We start from the raw sequence: 19,971 nt of genomic DNA on the forward strand, positions 1-19,971 counted from the left end.
ACAATCCACTTTCCAAAAAAAGCATACCCCGAATTTCTGTTCATTCTTGTTTGTCTAGTCAGAATCTAGTGCAGAAATGACTTCATGAATCTTTCCAAATTTACTTACATTCAGGTAATTGTGCCATTGTCAAATTTTACCTTTTCATTTCTTTAAATTCCAAATGTACTGCAAAAAAGACAAGAGTCTTTTCTTTTAAAAACTTTTATTAGGCATTGCTAGATGACGTTGCCTGATGGATCACACGCCCCCTGTGAGTAATCAGCACTTCACAGGAATCCATACAAGCGCTCACACAGTGACAATAAAACTAGCTGATTCCCGTTACAGTTTCCATCCAAGTAGAGTGTCATTATATCCTTCCATGAGATCTGATCTCATAATTAAGATTACCCTTCCATTCTAAACCAACCAACCAAAAACATTAAAAAAAAAAAAAAAAGAAAAAGCCCAACCACAACAAAAGGCTGTAGGGACATACCAAAAGTCCAGAATTAGACTCCAGAATATCACAAGGTATCCATCTTTGGAAAGATTTGCCCCTAAAATTTGTGTGATCTGACACTTGGGTTGTTTTTACTGTCAGCCACAAGTGAGATTGTATTTGCTAAGAGGAGCAGTACAATGACACGTATCCACTGACAATTCTTGAGGTAATAGATTTTTAAATTTTACTGCTTAAAAAAAAAAAAATCTGTTAATTTTCAGGTCCTGTCCAGCAGGACATAATCTGTTGGCAGGAAGATTCTTTTCCTCTTTTTTTTTTTTTTGTCAAATATGTACACATATTTTCATATACAACCTGTGTCTTTGTCTTTTCTAAGCACACGATTTATTTTAATTTTCATCATACATTCATCAGGAAAAGTTGAGTGATATACTATAGTACATATAGAATACAATAGACCCAGCTTTTTATATAAAGCTAACACAAAAGGCAAAGACCAAGAAGAGTACAATAACATTATACAAAGTATCTTGGTATTGATAAAGCCCACTGTGAATGCATAATTACATGTAAATAGCAAACACCATGATTCTTCAGCATCTGTATGGAAGTGGATTACAAATAACACATTGCCAAAGACAAATTGTAGGAAACAGATCTAATTCCTGCAGTTCCATATATTTACTTTTATTTTTAATGCCTTTTGTACAGTAATTTTGTCCTCATTGAAGCCTTGAAGACTGACAACCATTCCAACTTCCGTTTTAAATTTTAATAATCAGCATTCTTTTTTTGCAGTTTAAAAGTACATTTCAATGATAGTGGCTTCAAATTATGGTGTTTAATATCCTTTTAAAAAAATTCTTTAGCTTAAAAATAAACACTGAACTTCAGAAAAAAATATTGGCTAACCTGCTATTCCAGAGATAATACAGTGGGTTAAGGTAACAAAGGCAGCCTATATGTACCTCTAAAGTTGTACTGTCTCATCAGCACTTTAAATATAAGGGCCAAGGAACACTCAGAAAAAATATATGGCTCTTTAGGTAAGAATTAAAGTCAAGTGAAAAAAAATAAGGCACTAATAACATATGTAAGTGTTACATACTCTCATCACACAAAGCACCATATAGAAGGTTAAAGAAGTATACATTAGTGCTATTGGAAAATGGGAATAAACCCAGTTTCCCTTTTATTCCCCAATTCCTTCCTTTCTTTTCAGTAATTAATGTATAAGCACTAAAATGGTAGGAGAAATTATATAGTATACTAAAAATCACAATTTGTGGAACCAACAGCATGAAACAATCATTTGGAAATAAGTTGATTACTCTAATGTAAGAAATTACAGTCTTCGAATACTCCCTATTTTCCAACATTTTCACCTTAACGAAATTTGTTTCTTTCCAAGTTTTCTTTTGGGGATTTCTGCATAATATTATCATCTATTTTCTCAATTTATTTCTACTGCCTCTTTTAAAAAAATATATTGAAAATAATTTTCTCCAGTTTTATAAATACTAAAGTTAATAGTATGACCAATGAAATGTAAAAAAAGTTAAAAAATAAAATCACATACATATTTTCCGATATCATTAAAAAAGAAAATCTCTTCTCAGCCAGCTCATTTTAAACATGAGAAATATTGTAATTTATATTATCTGAAAATTGGTTACAAATTTTACAGAAAACAAAAAATATACAATACAATGAAATGATGGACAAGATCGGGTAGGAACCACTAGGGAGAGGCATTCATTTTAAAATTAAGAATTTTCTTCTCTTTTGCTATTGCTCATGAGAATATAATTAAAATGGGACATATTCTGATAATTCATATAGGAAACAATTTTACCTTAGAATTGTAATTTCTGAATCTGATAACAGATTCTGATCTGATAACAGATTAAAGACTCAAATGTATTTATTTTTAGCATTTTACACTTTGAAAAAAAGAATGTGAATCATTTAATTGTCCCATAGTTTTGCAATATGTATACATGTATATAAACATATTTGTTTCATGAATATATCTTATGCCCAATTTTGTTTAAACTAAAAATGAAACAGCTAACCATTGTGGTTTCTTTATGATGTGTTAACAATACTTTAATCACACTATTTTTGTGTTCCTTCTACACACAGTTAACTTTGTGATCTCTCAGAATTTACTACTTATTAATAATTGATTTCAAATATGCAATGAGATTGTCAATTTTTACATTAAAAATCTGTAAGTTGTTCTTGTTAAGGTAAATGGTAATGTGTATATATATATACCAATTACTGTTCTAGATGTTGTAAGAAATACAATGTTGGTTTACTCTTTTCAATGCCATATACAGAATTTTAATTATGGTGAAAATGCTCAAATAACAAAATTAAGGTATTGCCATATGGAACTTAAAAAAAAAGGCCTTAGGGAAAAGGCTTGTAGTCAGCTGATAAAAACTCATGATAATTTATCTAAAATTTTCTTAGTAAAGCATGCTAATTTTCTACAAACTAAAAATGTTCAAATATATTATATAAAATATTTAGATAGTGTTTACTTGAAAGAATCAGTAAAATTATATTTGGGCATAGAGGAAGTAATATGTTGAAGAAATATTATTTTTAAGAATTTGACTGGATTATTGAGACTATTCCCCTACCTGGGGCATAAAGTGAACACCTAACAGCTTTCCAGGAAACTGATGACCAACAGCAGTTAGTCAGCTATAAGAATAAATCTGAAATGACATGATTTCAGCAAATTCTGGAGTCCTTTAACACCCAAGTTGGACTTACCCTTGGATTTTTCCATAACATATACCAAACTTATGCTAAATATATCTTGAGTGTTACTTATACCTAATCGTATCTGAACATGTTGAACATTTGCTGATGACAGATGGTTTCTCTAGAATAAGGCTAATGTCAGTTACATTCAATGTTACTACTTTATATTATCAAACTGTCTAATAATGTTCACAGAGTATGAATCCATAGTCAAATCTTATATACAAATGCTACACTACATAAATCCACCCCAAGTCCAAGCTGTAGGACTTTTTGGTGACACAAAGACCCCAAACCAGACATGTGGCCATTTTGGATGAATCAAGAATGACTTGGGATCAGACTGGAGAATATCCGCACGTGCTTTTTGTCCAACTAAAATGCAAACACAACACTGACTTTACAATCCTCATGAAGCCATTTCTGAAGCTTGGTCTTAGAGTACTATTAGATTCTCTGATCCAACTGACATCTTCTTGTTCATTTTATTTCTTGTCAGAGGGCAAGGGTTCTCCAACACCTATCAAGAAAAGGAGTAGCATTCTAGGTACTCCTCACACATTTCAATTTACAGAGTAAGCCAAGGTAAATTATGTTCACTACCAGAGCCAAATTATGGAGTCCTTTCAGTATTTGAATTTCACCTAGTTAGTCAACAAGTTAATGGCGAAACAGAATTTAATCCACAGTTGGCCAAGACAGGAATGAGGACAGAAGAGGGAAAAGGCAAGATAACTAGGAAAATCTCAAGAAAGCAGGAACTGGGTGTTGAAGTACATGGGAAGAAAGCAGGGAAGAAAGTCATTTAATATTAATGATAAAACAGAGTGACAAAAATATGGGATAAACTTGAAAAACACAATGTTTTCTATGCCAATAAATCCGTATAATCTAAGTGATATGGAGTTAAACATACTTAATTAAATTTCTTTTATAAGCTAAAAGAAGATGGCAAAAAAAAAGGCAGTGGCAATATTTCATGTATTTAAAAAAATAATTTTTGCCTTGCAGGTCATACAGTTACTCTCAAAACAGTCACTTTTTTAGCTAAAAAAAAAAAAGAATATAGTTGATGATACACATAATTACATGCTTCTACAACTGGCACTTATGTACAGGGATCTAAAGAATGTGCTATATGATGGCTTCAGGTAAGGCTCCAAACAGACAATTAATTATAAGTCTCACATTACATGACTTTCTGCTTCTTGGATTTGGATAGAGTCAGCTAAAATAGGACTCTCAGAACAGGGATGTGCAGTACTGTAGTCCCACATAACAGTTGCCTATCAAATGAGTATTAGCCCTATCCTCAAAACCAGAGTTATAAAGGAGTTCTATCGCATTTCTCTTTTAAAGGTTTGCATCATTGGTTTGCACCGAAAAGGTAACATTTCACAATCCCCAGTTTCAGACTCCCCAGTTTTTGGAACTCTGACTTTGTTCAGACCATGTATTAATGCTTCTCTAAAGTTATTTCAGTTTCATTACATAATTGTAGATTTGTAATTTAAAAATGGGATTTTGCAACTTATTTTCCAGAGGAAGAAGAAAAGATCATATTTAAACTATAAGAATTTTAAAAAAATATTGTTCAGACTGGCTGTTGGTGATAGTTTTGATTTACTATGTTTCTAGCCAGTGGCATTCCTTTTATAGTTATGAAAAATGAAAATGCAGTTAAAATGAAGTAGAAGTTAACTTAATATTTTAAACATTCTAGTTAGGTTATTTGGTAACATTTACTAATTACTTGTTATGTTTAAGCTCCTGATATCAGTTTTTAGAATTACTATAATTTCTGGGGGGTATGTTTTACTTGTTCTAAATTTTAGGCTCTGATTTCCACATACTCCCATACCAAATTTAGAGGTGACATATTTATTAATACTGCTTTCTACTGTCTCCACCATAATATATGTAACACCTTCTTTAATTCTGTTGATTACTTAAATGGCACAAGTATTTTAAAGTGCATTATTGAATTTTAAGGCTCTCTTTGTAATAGACACTAACACCAAACAATAAAGCCAACCGCAAGAAAAATTACTTTCAGTGACTGGGATAGATTTCAGCTACAGATATGAAAAGATAAGCACGTAATCCAATGTGATGACTCACATTAAGGCATATGTGCAGTTTTCTCCTGAAATTAAAAAATAAAATGGTTTTTGGCATGATTTAAAAAAAAAAATCGTACTAAAGGAAGCCTACCAATCAATCTCCTTTAGGCCACTAACTTTTTCTATAATTATAAATTTATCAGGAAGCCTGAGGTCTAATGTTACAAACAACTGCAAAGTTTAACAAGGGAGGAGCTGGACTGATGTCTTGGCAGACGTACTTCAATTTGACAGAAGCTCAGGAAGGAACACCGATGTTTTGCACCTGCCAGAGCGAGCTTTTCACCTGTCCTGTTCCTCCTCCTTTTTTGCAGTGAAGAGGAGCTAATTAGAGTTATCAGGGGAGTGGAGAAAAACCACACTGGGGAGAGTCACCAAGGACTGGAGGAGGTGACAGGGGTTGGATGGTATTTTAGGGGAGCCAGGGGTCATCTGGATGGTAGGGTTGAATAATAAAGGCTCAGCTGGGGGATTGGGCCTCAAGAGCTGGGGGCTTGGGTGGCAGAGGACAGGGAATTTCCAGACAGGCACAGCCAAGCAAGCACAACGAAAGAGAACAGGTTGTGATCGGATTGTGTTTGGTAATCTTTGATGGTTTTCCTGTCTGTTCTGCCTGTAGGATAAATAGCACCTAGCAGAAACTCAAGGTGGTGGCAACAGGTTGTTGCTTGTACCAAAAGGTTGGACCCCTCTCCTCTTAGTGCCACATGCAGAAGGTCTTAGGGAACTTCTGGGACTCATAAAATGAATGTTTCACGTGATTCCAAATTTCTAAGCATCCCAAAAAACTACCAAACCTTACAAATAGTAAAATTTATTTTTTGCAGATAATTGTGGTCATTCTTAATTGCCAACATAATTGTTTCCTATTTTTCACAATGGCATAATTAAGTTCCTTTGTGGTGCAACATGCATGAACATGGATAGTGTTGAAAAAAAGTGACAAACATTACCAGTTTAGCTATTTGCTTTAAATTCCTCAAGTTTAAAAACAAGGCAACCCAAATATCAGTGTATCTCACAGACATCTTGTAGACATCTCACATTATCTTAGAAATATCTCGTTGCATTTTATTTTTATTGGAATAAGATGGACTTTCCTTTATATGTTTTGGCCACATATTTATTTGGCTAACCAAGCAGGGGTTATATCCTGCAAAAGATGCTTTTCTTTTAAAAACTCCTACATAATCTTTCTTTTTCCCAAGAAAAGGGTCTGAAATATAGTATCTCTATGATCTCATTCACTGAAAATACGTTAAAATTTTATTACAAATATCTTATAAAAACAAATTTTAAAAGTTATGGAAATGTGTACATAAAGTGATAAAAATATATGTAAAAGATCTTCACTGATGCATTGAAATAGAGAAGTAAAAACAATCTCGATGCCCATTCAAGAGGGACTAATGAAGTAAAGTATAGTCCCACAATGGAATATGTAGTAATTTACAAAAGAATGAGGTAAATCTATTTAAACACTTATGGGAAGGTGTCTACTAATGTATAATAAAACGAAAAAATAGTCACAGGACATTAAGACTACTGTCCTATTTGTATAAAACTAATACACATGGACTTATACAAACACACTTGTATATATACACAAAGTTTCTAGAAGGACATTTATCAAAACATTAACAGTGGTTACCCCTAGAAAATAAGGGGTGGGCTAGACCAGTTGAATTTGCATTTTATAATTCTATATGGTTTGATTTTTTAAAAGGAGTATATATTACATTTACAATAAAAATGACAAGCTTTGGATAGAACAATATTTATTTTATGTGTGCGTTTCTTTTTCTAAAGTAGCTTTTAGAATTTATCCCAAAAGTTACTAGTGTTTTACTTTCCGTGTTGGCACTAACATATAAATAATCCTTCTTCTTTTCTTCTTTCTTTTTAAGATCTTGATGACACTTAGTAAAAACATTCACAAATTATTACTTTAAGTCATTATCAGGGAAAGGCCGAATATATACCAACTTTTAAAGATAAAAATGTATATATTAATTTAAAAAATCTATGCAATAGAAAAATGAAAATCCTGTGCAACACTGTGACAGTATCTCAAGCATTGATGAGAGAACCTTCGACGATGACAGACGCCATTTTGTAATTGGAAAATTGGAACGTTTCCAAATAATATGAAGGTATCTCCAAAAGATAAGTTATTCAAAGGAAGGAATAAAAATCCCTGAGTAAGTCAAAGACAAGATACACAATAACCTAAGAAAATAGATTATCTAAGACCAGAGAGTATATTATTTATTTACTTGGTTTATATGTATGTGGAGTTCGTGTTTATATGCAGCTATGGAAATAGCAGATACACGTGTATGTAGATTGACAAATACATATCTATACACATATCATACATAAACATATCCACTAGATTTAGAGTTCATCGCACTCACATATTGTCAAAATAACACCTAGTCCCGAAAAACATGAATATATGAAAATTAAGCACTCTCACGGCAGACTTACATGGATTTAGGATAGAAATTTTCATTTTCTTGTTTTAATACTAGAGCACAAAGAACAGGCACTGAAAAATGTTTGTTGGATGGATGGATGAGTGGTAAGATGAATCTGTGAAATTAGAGCATCTCTTCTCCTTGCATTGTGTTATGTTTAGAAACATGCCATCGGAGAACCATAAAGGGCACGCCCTCCTCTAACTGAATGTAGACGAGTCCCGAAACTGCAGTACAGCCATTCTGAGTGTGATCCAGAAAGAACAGACGCTCACTATCCTTGCAAGTAACCTTCACTAGCGCGGACTTTTGTGGTCTGATAAAGATGGTAAATGTTTTTCTTCGGAGCCCAACAAGACAAACTATCCATGTTAATGCATGTTTTATCACAGAAGTTATTACCATTCAGATAAGGCTGCTGAAAAATAAATGCTACATCTATGCAGATAGCTCATCTTAAGGATTTGGAGACAAGTGGAAACTTCAGGCTTCTTAGTGCTCTTTACGTCCATTCTGCTGATGAACTTCCATGATGAAAACAAAGGAATAGTTTGTTTAGTTTAGTTGCTTTTTTTTTTTTTCTTATTTTTAAAGATGTCTCAGTTTGGTAAAACTTCCTGAAGATATTTCCTTCATTTTTCCAAAAGTTGTTTCTATTTTAGATAAACCCATGAACACAAAAAGCTGTGTTTTTAAATTACCCCATCCATAAGAAGATATCAGCATATTTGATAGTCTTTGAGCAGTAAACATAAAAAAAAACCCCTTCAAAACTGTATTTTTTTTTTTAATGAAAATCTTGGGGACAAATAAAAAGAAAGAAGAGAGAGAGAGAAAGAGAGAAGAGGTAAGAGGGTAGGGTTTCCAAAACTATCACAAATTGACCTAAAGCAGAATTATTGGTAATTACAAGTTGATTAAAAAATTAGCAGAACAGTGATTGTTTAAAGGCTTAAGCAGTTCTTGCTACAGCAAATTTGTTTTTTAAATTAACTAATCCCGTCTGAAGGATTTGTTCATTTAGTAAAACATGGATGCCAAAACTTAAAATATCTGAAAAGACTAAACATCTGGTCTTGAGCAGCCTACCAGTTTCGTCAGTTAATAAAGTTTGATGATCCTCGAGGTGACCTTGCACAAATTTCTGGTGTGTGTGCCTGTGTGTGAGACAGAGAGACAGCAAGGAATCGAAAGGGCCAACATCAAAATAGCCTGTTGTCTACATTGGCTTTAATTCAGTACATTACCAAAATATGCCCAGAAAGGAACGATCATCTTTAAATATGTCTATGAAAATGTGGAAAAATAGCGTAGAGGCATAGAACTCGACAAGTACAAGATTATTGGACCTAGTTTTAATACAGATACTTATACACACACACTCACACCCCTGCACAGATACACGTCAGTAACTCATGATTCTTCTCATTAATTTTGTTTCACTAGTTCCCTTTTGAGCAGTGAGATTTTTAACAATTATAGCATCTGAAGGATGAAGGAATTCTACTGCTCGGGCCACAGATAAAAACAGGTGCGTATGGTGAGCCTCTGTCTTCTGAAAAGTGGCCTTGCTTGTTTGCACAGGTGGGGTGATTTCCGCTATTCACACCAAGTCTCAGAAGAGGGCCTGGAAGGACGTTTAGGTACAAAGACCGTTCAAACAACGCTTAGGAGAGGCATGCTCAGACAATTCTGAGGATCCCTGGTTCTTAATGAAAATATTTTCTTCCAAGAACCAGTAAGAAGGTCAGAGTTATGATACAGATATTTATAGTCTATGAAAGTGACCATTTTTGAAAAGCAGCAAACTGTATAAGGAAAGGAGTCAGGATACCACGGAGGGAGTGCACTGGCGCGAGAGGCACTGTGGCCGGCAGACAACCACGGGGCGGGGCGGGGCAGGGGGCGGGACAGGGCTCAAGTGTTTTTCAAGACAGGAGTCTCAGATGAGTATGCCATTCTGTGTGGCTCCTACCCGGACCGGCTTCGTTCCACGAAATCATCCGCATTTTACCAGTGCATTCCTGTCCGTGATCGCTTTCTCTGTTTTTTACAAAGGCAATAGATAGGAAATACAAATAAACCTGAGGATAAAAAGAGATGAAAGGTAATTAGGAGGAGAGGCATTTTAGGTCTATATATTTGAAAAGTTTCCATTTTCCATTTTTCATTTTGCAGTCATTTACAAATGATTGCAACTTAGCGATACGTGTGGATGAAGGGGGGTAAGACACCTATACTATGAAATGGATTTACTCCTATAAGATGTCATTCATTGTTAGTTTTCTGGAGTTCTCTCCCCCTTTGAACAACCTCTCTGACACCAGTGTGAATATGGAATCATGTCTTCTATCAAAATACACAGTCTTAGGTTGATCTTCTTTATTATCCCTAGTTGTACCATTTGCACCCTGATGGGATACTTCAGTCTTGGGCAGTACAGCACATTACTTAGGAACATGGGCTGTAGAGCCAAATGCCAGGTTCGAGTCCCTGTTCTGACACATATGAGGTCCTAGTAAGCCTTATTTCCTCCATAGTAGAATGTAAATAATAACAGTATCTACTTCCTAAATTGCTTCCTAAATTGTAAGAACTTAAATGTCAGTTACTTTATAATCTTATCTGTCCTGTACATGTAAATTACTTGCTCAATAGAAATTTACATACAAAAGTTTATTTTATTTAGAAAAGAAAAAGAAATACCACCTATTATGTGGAACAGTCATCAAAGCAATCTTTATCCATAGTGTTTAATTCAAAATTCTCTAAAGCAATGGTTCTCAAAGTCTGGGGTCCCTGGACCAGTGGCAGGAGTAACCTGGGAACTTCTTAGAACTGGAAATCTATGGGCCCTGCCCCTATATGGAGTCAGAAACTGAGAGTAGAAACCAGAAACCTGTATTTTAACCAGTCCTCAAGGTTATTCTACAACATGCTGGAGTATGAGAACCACTGTTTTAAAACACCTATTTCAGTAGACTTGTATGAATGAAACTACATTTTCTGTTTGCCAGTGCTGAGGTACATGTTGGGAATAAGTTCCTGTTCATGCTGAAGGTATCTTTTTTACCCAGGGTATGCTTACACTAGAACAAACCAATTATACAAGGGTATACCGGAGCCTTTTTTCTTGTTGGTCCAACCTAAACTCAGAATCGGAAAATCTGGGTTCCAGTCCATTAAACTCTATCATTAAACTACTCATTGTATTAACTTGCATATTAAAAGGGAATTAATAATGCTTTATAAGATGCATGAATCAAAGTCTTTACAGACTGCAAAAGTGTCACACAAATACATCCTATATGAAATACACCCTCTGAATCCATAAGTCACGTGCTGATGACTCATCTAAAGCAAGTATGGAACAGATATGTCCACTTAGTAACTGACTCATGTTACTACATTTACACTCATATTTTCTCTACGGCACTCAAAAGATTCTAATCTCAGATATGTTAAGTGCTTCTTACCGATTACAACTGCTATGGCCCCTAGTGCTAATCCCAAGACCAGGATTAGAGGTGCAACGAATAATTTTCCAGCTGGAAAACAAAAGGCAAGACCATTTAGAGTCTTAAAACTAATTTATCAAACAATTTCATCCATGCTTTTTAATACCACAGTGTACATTGTTTTTTAAGAAGTGTGATTATAATTAAGGCAATATTTCTCTTAGGAAATGGATCAGGTGTAGAACAAATATACTTATGTAAATTCAGCAACCCCACAGAAGTCCTGGGCACATTAGTCAAACATTTCATAAATCATTTAAAGTTTTTAACCAAAAAAATTCCAGTGTTAGTGGTTCACTTTATTCTACCAGGACCATTCATCTTGGTGCTTTTCCTTTAGATCTCTGTCATTTTTCAAGATTCTGAAAGATTAATAAGGGAGTGACAGATTCTGAGTTGGTAGAAGAAAATCTAATTAGCTCACAAAACGGAAAGCTAATAGGTGCTACAGATGGCTTACATCAAAGCCCACATCTGAAAAAGTGATTTACTTACTTCCTGGGTTCAAAGAAGAGTAATAATATGAAGACCTAGCAGGCTGAACTACACCTGGGATGCTTATATATTGTTATGGAGCGCCTGGGTGGCTCAGTCGGTTAAGGCTCTGACTCTTGATTTCAGCCCAGGTCATCATCTCAGGGTCCTGGAATCCAGCCCCACATCCAGCTCTGTGCACAGCCAGGAATCTGCTTGAGGATTCTCTCTCTCTCCACCACTCTCTCCCCTGTCAGTGCTCTACCCTCCCCTCTTTTTTTTAAAGATTTTATTTATTTATTTGATGGACAGAGATCACAAGTAGGCGGAGAGGCAGGCAGAGAGAGAAGAGGAAGCAGTCTCCCTGCTGAGCAGAGAGCCCAATGTGGGGCTCGATCCCAGGACCCTGGGATCATGACCTGAGCCGAAGGCAGAGGCTTTAACCACTGAGCCACCCAGGTGCCCCTGCTCTCACTCTCTTAACAAATAAATAAATAAATAAATGTCTTTAAAAATAGAAATAGATAAATATTATTAGAGAAAATTACCAATATACAGTATATTTAAGGTTATTCAAATGAATCATTTTAATAAATTCAAAGAAACAACTGATATTGTCAGAGGGGAGGGGGTAAGGGAGATGGACAAAATGGGTGAAGGGGAGAGGGCGATATAGGCTTCCAATTATGGAATGAATTAAGTTACTGGGATAAAAGGCATAGCATAGGGAATATAGGCGGTGATACTGTAATGGTGTATGGTGGCAGATGGTAGCTATCCATGTGGGGAGCACAGCATAATGTACAGAGAAACTGAATCACGCTACTGTATACCCAAAACTAATGTAACATTGTATGTCAACTAGAGTAAAAATAAAAATTAAAACATAAATTGGAAGGTCTGCATTGGTCTCATGGAAAAATAAAATGTGAGAAAAATAAAAGAAAGCACTTATAAGAAAGCTACGTGCTGGTCAGGTGGCCAAATGATGGCATCAGCCAGCACTTTTTTTCTGAATAAATAGCTGAGGAGCGATTATACTAAATGCTGGTTTCATGTAAACAGGGCACAGAGTTCACAGTCAGAATTCCACTCACTTTGAAAGGCACAGCACACACGGAAAGAGGACAGTAGTTAATATCTTGTCATTATATAGTAACCTTGACCTTAAGGCATGTGAACAGCTGCACCACTCAAACACAACAAGAGAGGAGAAGGAATGGAAGGGCTTTGCCATTTAAGGATACACCGGCAACAGCACTCTACAATTAACGACAGTAATTTGGAATAAGCAATTACATTAAAAAAAAAAAAGAAACATAATGCTGTCATTTGTTAGAAGTTTGTCAGAAAAGTATTCATTTTTTTATGTTTAAGGAATGGTCTTTGGAATCATGACCAGACAGCTAGAAAATACAGTCTTTAATATCTAATTTAAAAAGAGGACTATTTAAATGTCTAACCATGGGATTTACTTATATTTTTTGCCAATGACAGAATCCAGTTAAGTAATATGAAATCTTTTTTTTTTTTTTCAAAAGATTTTATTTATTCATTTAACAGGGAGAGAGAGAGACCACAAGAATAGGGAGCAGCAGGCAGAGGGAGAGGGCGAAGCAGGCTCCCTGGTCCCCATGGAGCAGGGAACCTTATGCAGGGCTTAATGCCAGGACTCTGAGAACATGACCCGAGCTGGAGACATACACTTAATTGACTGAGCCACCCAGGCACCTCAGTAATATGAAATCTTATTGAACAATGACATTTTTTACATTCTTAAAGCTGTGCTTAAGAGAGTTTTAGAATATATTGGCCTGGATATTTTATTTTTATTTTTTATTTTTATTTTTCAAGAGGTTTATTTATTTATTCTAGAGAGAGACAGAGAGAAGAGGGAGGGGCAGAGAGAGATGGAGACAAGTAGACTCCCTATTGAGCGGGGAGCCTACCTCAGGGCTCGATCCCAGGACCCTGAGATCATGACTTGAGTTGAAATCAAGAGTTGGATGCTGAACCAACTGAGACACCCAGGAGCCCCTGGTCTGCATATTTTTAAAAAAATCTGTTTTTTCCTATACCCATTGCTCAGTATAATCATTCATGTTTCCTTTTAAAATAATTAATATATTTTAATAATAATAATGAAACATGATTGCAGAGTAACAGCACTAATTGTTTTTTTTCTCTAAGTATCAGAAAACTCAAAGAACCAGTGAGCTTTTTCTTTGGGAAGTAATAAACTTATTCCAATCATATAATCAATGTTTAATACATGTTTAATTTTACTTTTGAAACTGTTTTGAGGAATTAAGCACATCTTCTTTTATTCCTAGATTATTAACAATTCATTTAAAATACTATTCTCAATAGCTGAAATAATATTCTATTATATCCATATATATCTTACTTAAATATTCATGTGTTTAATTTTCTGTTCCTTTTCTTTGCTATTTTAAAAATATACCTACAAACAAATCACTGTCAGTCTAGATTTATCATTTTTTTAAAAAGATTTTATTTATTTACTTGACAGACAGAGATCACAAATAGGCAGAAAGGCAGGCAGAGAGAGAGGAGAAAGCAGGCTCCCCGCGGAGCAGAGAGCCCACCCAATGTGGGGCTTGATCCCAGGACCCTGGGATCATGACCTGAGCCGAAGGCAGAGGCTTTAACCCACTGAGCCACCCAGGTACCCCTAGATTTATCATATTTTAAAATATCCTTCACCTTACTATCCAATTTCTTTGCCAAAGAATTGCACAGAATTTCTAATTCATTCAATAGCGTATGAAAGACCAGCACTGAGTATTAACAAAAAAGTTTGCTAATCAATAGTTCAAAAAGCTCTTTTTAATTTACATTTCTCTGCCTAGTAATAGCATTGAATATTTTAAAAAATGTTTATTGGCTACTTGCATTTTTTCAATTTTGGTTCCAGAGTTCATTATTTTAAAAAAATTGGATAATTATTTTTGGAGTAGACTCTATTGCTTTTGTTCATATAAACTATCTGCCACTTAGAAATCAGTTAAAGACCTATATTTTCTTTCCTATTATACCCTTTAACATAATACTTTGAGCGTCTGTATGTAATGGTATGAGAATTCAGTACTTCTTCTCCATCACTTTTATTCCCAACACCATTCATTGAATAATCTGCCTACTCCCACCAGGGGGATACCCCCATGTCAGAAGCTGCTAAACCCATCCTCAAATCTCTGTTCTCCCTTGTTCTTTAGGAGTAGAACCTCTGATGCATAGGTGGGCACATGGTCACATGGAATGCAAACCATGTTTCCCATCTTCCAGCTGTGAGAGCAGAGCAGCCACTTTCTCTGCCTCTGTCCAAGGACATGTGGAGGTTGCAGTCCTAAATGGAGGGAGCAAACTGGGTTATGTCCCATGAAAACAAAGAGTAGGAGGGCTTTGCTATCATCCACCTTCTCTCTTATACGGCAGGGCAGGGAGAAGCTAAGTTTGTGACTTACAGAGTCATTCCTTTTCCAGCCTTTTGTGTGGCTGGGAGAGGTGTGGACCACCTTATTTGGAGTTATGGTCCAACAGCAGTTAGAGACAGCCATATGGGAGGTGGGAAAGCAGGTGTGGGAGGTAGAGCTTCTCAGAAAGCCAGCTGCTCCCTACTTGTCAGGTTTGTCCCGACACACAGGTGCATGCACACACATAGTAGAAAAGAGGCCCCAAAGGAAACCATTTACAGAAAGCTGACCATAAAATTTTTAATAAAAACAGAAGAAACTGTGCAGAGAAGATATTCCCTGCCGACAATGTTCACTGGCTGTGCATTTTATAGGCCGTTAAATAACTCAACTCCTATTTTATGACCCAAGAAGAGGATTCTAGTGGCCTTCAGGCAAATAAGATGACCCAAAGAGAATGTATCCAAAATAATACTGGACAAATAAGGCAAGAAATAACTTCCCTTATTTAAGAGTGATTAAACCAAATAACAAAAAGGGACAGGGTTGCCTGGGTGGCTCAGTGGGTTAAGCCTCTGCCTTCAGCTCAGGTCATGATCTCAGGGTCCTGAGATTGAGCCCCGCATCGGGCTCTCAGCTCAGAGGGAGCCTGCTTCCCTCTCTCTCTCTGCCTGTGTCTCTGCCTACTTATGATCTCTGTCTGTCAAATAAACAAACAAAATCTTAAAAAAAAGGGACAAATGATGATCAAATAAGAGATTATTAAAATAAAAATGGAAGGAAACATCTTATCACAAAATGTCATTGAAGTAAGAAAAAAAACTAGTAATACAGAAAATATAAGAATTTTGTATTTTTTTGGTTGTTCTCTGTATATAGTCTTACAAATAGGTTATAGCTCAAAACTTAATTTGAAATTTAGTATTCTCATGGTAGTAATGTTATAAATAGGCATTGGATTCCCTAGCTATCCCTCCAAACTCTATTTAATAAGTAAATATTGGGCATACAATTATAATACATACAAGCAAATAAACAGCAAATATATATACTACAAACAACTAAACAGGAAAACATTGAAAATCATTAAAACCAATCTTGACCATATTAAATGCTATTGGTTGTGAGCAATTACATTTAATTAAAGGTCAACAAGGATATTTACATAGAGATCATACAAGATTTTAGAAAATGATGGCACTGGTTTCCATAAGTTAAGATGAATTTTAAAATATATGTTCTTTTACCTAAAAGAAATGCACCATTAGCACCAGCTTTGTTCTGATTCGCCATCATATGATTCTAGTAAGGTGAGAGAGCTACAATAATAATAAAGTGATGGAGGCTTAAAGAGAGATAAAAAGATTTTCATGAAGTAACTAGACAAAAGTAGGCAGAAAATGGGAAATGTGGAAGGTGTTGGCACACACATGAGAAAGACTCTCAGAGGTGAAAGTATTGAAGTTTTGTGTAATGGAATAGAGAGAAGAAACCTCACAGTGGATACATTCCAGAGAAGTAGGGAGCTAATGGACGAAGACGGATCAGGTCAGAAGAACTCTTATCACACAAAGGTGGTGGCATCAGCCCAGAGCAGGAAATCTGGGTTTATGTTTGCGTATTTGTGTATGAGACCATGTGTTGTTGAGGACAAAGAAGGGGGTAAAATCTTAAAGCATAAAGGTATCGCATTTGGATATTTAAACTTGGGTTTGTATGTAATGAGGGCATTTGATACTCACTTCATTAACTGTTAGCTATTATATTAACTATTATTACAATAGGAACATATATACAATGGCATCGACTATATAGATACAATAAGAATCCAGCACAAGGCTCTGAAACATGGGGATTTTTATTTATTTTAGTTATAAATTTTTTTGATTGATTGAAAGGTGGGGCAGGAGAGACCCACATGCACTAGAGAGCAGGGAGGGGGAGGGGCAGAAGGAGAGGGAGAACAGAGAAACCTAAGCAGGCTTGATCTCACTACCCTGAGATCATGACCTGAGCCAAAATCAAGAGTCTAAGGCTTAACCAGAGGAGACACCCTGGTGCCAAATAGGGATTTTCAAAAACTGTATTGCATGTCCTCCATGAATGGAGTATATGTGCACAACAAGTTGCTATGTATTGTCAACAGAAAAATAAATGTGACATGGTCCCTCTCATCAAGTGGCTTACAATAAGGCTTCAGAAATTTAAAATATGAATTTACATTTCTGCAGTATAGTAAATAATTTGTTTTTCAAACAAAATCTGCTTGCTCATATAAGTTGTCTAGCCACCGAATTTAAATTTCCATTCCAAATTCAAAAGTAGAGAAAATTTCTTCCTCCTGTTTTTGGGTCAAGTCCCCACTAGAATACCTGACAGGTGCTCAGAATTATCATAGCTAATACATCTGAATTCTCTTATCATGGCTTACTTCCCAGAAAACATTCCTATAAAGCATGTCAGATACTTACCACAGACTGACCCTCGCACTAATCTCCTTAGATGAGGTCTCTCTGGGAGGTAGCGATATTTGCAGCCAAATATACTGAGGTTTGATGTGTGGTCTCCAAAGAAACGGAGTTGGCGGTATCTTTCCCCACATCGATAACAAAAATTAGTGTTACATTGTGAGCAGGTCATATGGTCACATCCTTCAGTTCTCTGGATGTGGATCTGTATTGACGACAGAGAAAAAGACTGGAAAAAGTTATTATATGTTTTTATTTTATTTATTTTTTTTATTATTATATGTTTTTACAAGTGAAATCTGGCAAGTGTTATCGAACAAACAATTTCCACCAAAGCAAAAGCCTTCCACAGCAGTTTACTTACAATCACACTGTGCAAGATTGTGTTTGTATCAGATACTCTAATGTATAAATCTCAGTAACATTTCAGGTATTCAAGCTGTTGGCTTATTTTGCCCAACATATAAACAGGCACATTGCAAAGAAAACTCACTTATCTCTCTAGACATACACCGAACTCAGTGGTTAGGAGGCAATTTAAAATGCTGTGGAAGTATATTATGTTTATGCTATGATCAGCAAGAATGAGGTGATATGAGGAATTAGAAGAGATGAAGAATATTCCTTAGAAGAAAAGATCATGTAAAACTCTGTGTGCATAATTAGGAAGGCACAGAAATCTTTCTTTTTTCAAAAAATTTTATTTCTAAGTAAGCTGTACACCCAACATGGGGCTCAAACTCACAAACCCCTGAGATCGAGAGTCACATGCTCTATGGACTGAACCAGTCAGACACCCTAAGTAGGAGTCTTTCTTTGGGGAAGAAAATGATAGCAGCTGTAAGTGTATTCACAATAACATTTCAGTTTCCAATTCTAATGTCATTCGCAAGTATGTTTTCGAGACTGTTTATACAACGCATTCTGTTAAACTCAGCATTTTCCTCTATTGTTGCAGTCAAGTTACATGTAAACAGAACTTCACCCATAATGTAATAAGAACTGTACTCCCACAGTCTACCAGGTACCCAGCATGGGGGGTTACTGTCTCAAGCCCTGGGACCATGTTACAATAAAGATGTATTCCTTGGGGTACCTGGGTGGCTCAGTCATTAAGCGTCTGCCTTTGGCTCGGGTCATGATCCCAGAGTCCTGGGATCAAGCCCCATGTTGGGCTCCCTGCTCAGTGGGGAGTCTGCTTCTTCCTCTCCCACTCCCCTGCTTGTGCGTGGGCTCTCTCTCTCTCTCTCTCTCAATCTCTCTGTGTTTCTCTGTCAAATATATAAAATCTTTTAAAAAAGATATTGTTCAAATAAATAAAATCTTTTAAAAAAGATATTGTTCCTTGAGAAATAATTGGATACTTGGCTCAGAACCTTTATGGACACTGTACATAAACTGGGGCCATCTTTCATTCAAGTATATGCACTCTTTGTTAGGTGAATTACCATGAAAGAGAACTTAACACTGCTTCATAAAAAAAGAAAAAGATTTGGTTACACTGTCTAACCTTATGTTAGGTTGAAACAGGATCAACAGAAATGGTCTTCCCATTTCACTACAGAATAGGCATTTGCTACCTTCAAGTCACATCCCACTCATTCTTGTTTATTTATATATTTATTATTTATATATTAGTTCTTTGCTTAGAAAATGTATTCAAAATGTCCCCAGTACCTTTCTGACTATTGTAATTTCTACCCATGACTTTGCTTGGGGATGAGTGTGTCAGCGAGTATTTAATGTAATTGGGAATTTCACAACATGTGAGACAAACCCACCACTGGTTGCCTCTTTTTAGTGAAGCCCTGGTTGCAGCCCACAACTTGCCACAATTTTAAAAGAGTAAATTCTACATCCAGCATGGGGCTTGAACTCACGACCTTGGGAGTTATATGCTCTACCACCTGAGCCAGCCAGGTTCCCCCAACTCTACACATTTCATTTAAAATCCTACTCTCATCGCTTCTCGGCCTTTTGGCTAAGATCAAGTGTAAAATCCTACTCTCCTTCCCCTGATACACAAGATAGTTCCCTGTACTTCAATAGTACAGTTATATATTTATATTTTTCAAAAGCTACTCAACAATTATGGAAATGAGATCAAATCATCCAGGAAAAAGAGAAGATGTTTAAAGTGAAAAGAGAAATTTCAAAGTTGGGAGATAATGAAAGTTATCCATTACAAAATATGACCTTCTTTCATAGTTTTTGAAAAGAAAAATTTTGAAATTGCTAACTA

General features: G+C 35.7%; 1 protein-coding gene across 1 annotated transcript in view; it reads right to left on the minus strand.

The window, feature by feature from the left end:
• Window positions 1-680: 680 nt before the first annotated feature.
• Window positions 681-19,971, minus strand: part of RNF217 (ring finger protein 217) — a 140,609-nt gene continuing 121,318 nt past the window's right edge. Inside the window, exons 4-6 of the mRNA XM_032339648.1 lie at window positions 17,733-17,934; window positions 11,309-11,380; window positions 681-9,916 (exon numbers count right to left, since the gene is read on the minus strand). Of these exons, the coding sequence (XP_032195539.1) occupies window positions 9,843-9,916; window positions 11,309-11,380; window positions 17,733-17,934 (348 nt within the window). The 3' untranslated portion in view covers window positions 681-9,842. The remainder of the gene's footprint in view (window positions 9,917-11,308; window positions 11,381-17,732; window positions 17,935-19,971) is intronic.

The sequence above is a fragment of the Mustela erminea genome, chromosome 4 (assembly GCF_009829155.1).
Source record: "Mustela erminea isolate mMusErm1 chromosome 4, mMusErm1.Pri, whole genome shotgun sequence".
Lineage (NCBI taxonomy): Eukaryota > Metazoa > Chordata > Mammalia > Carnivora > Mustelidae > Mustela > Mustela erminea.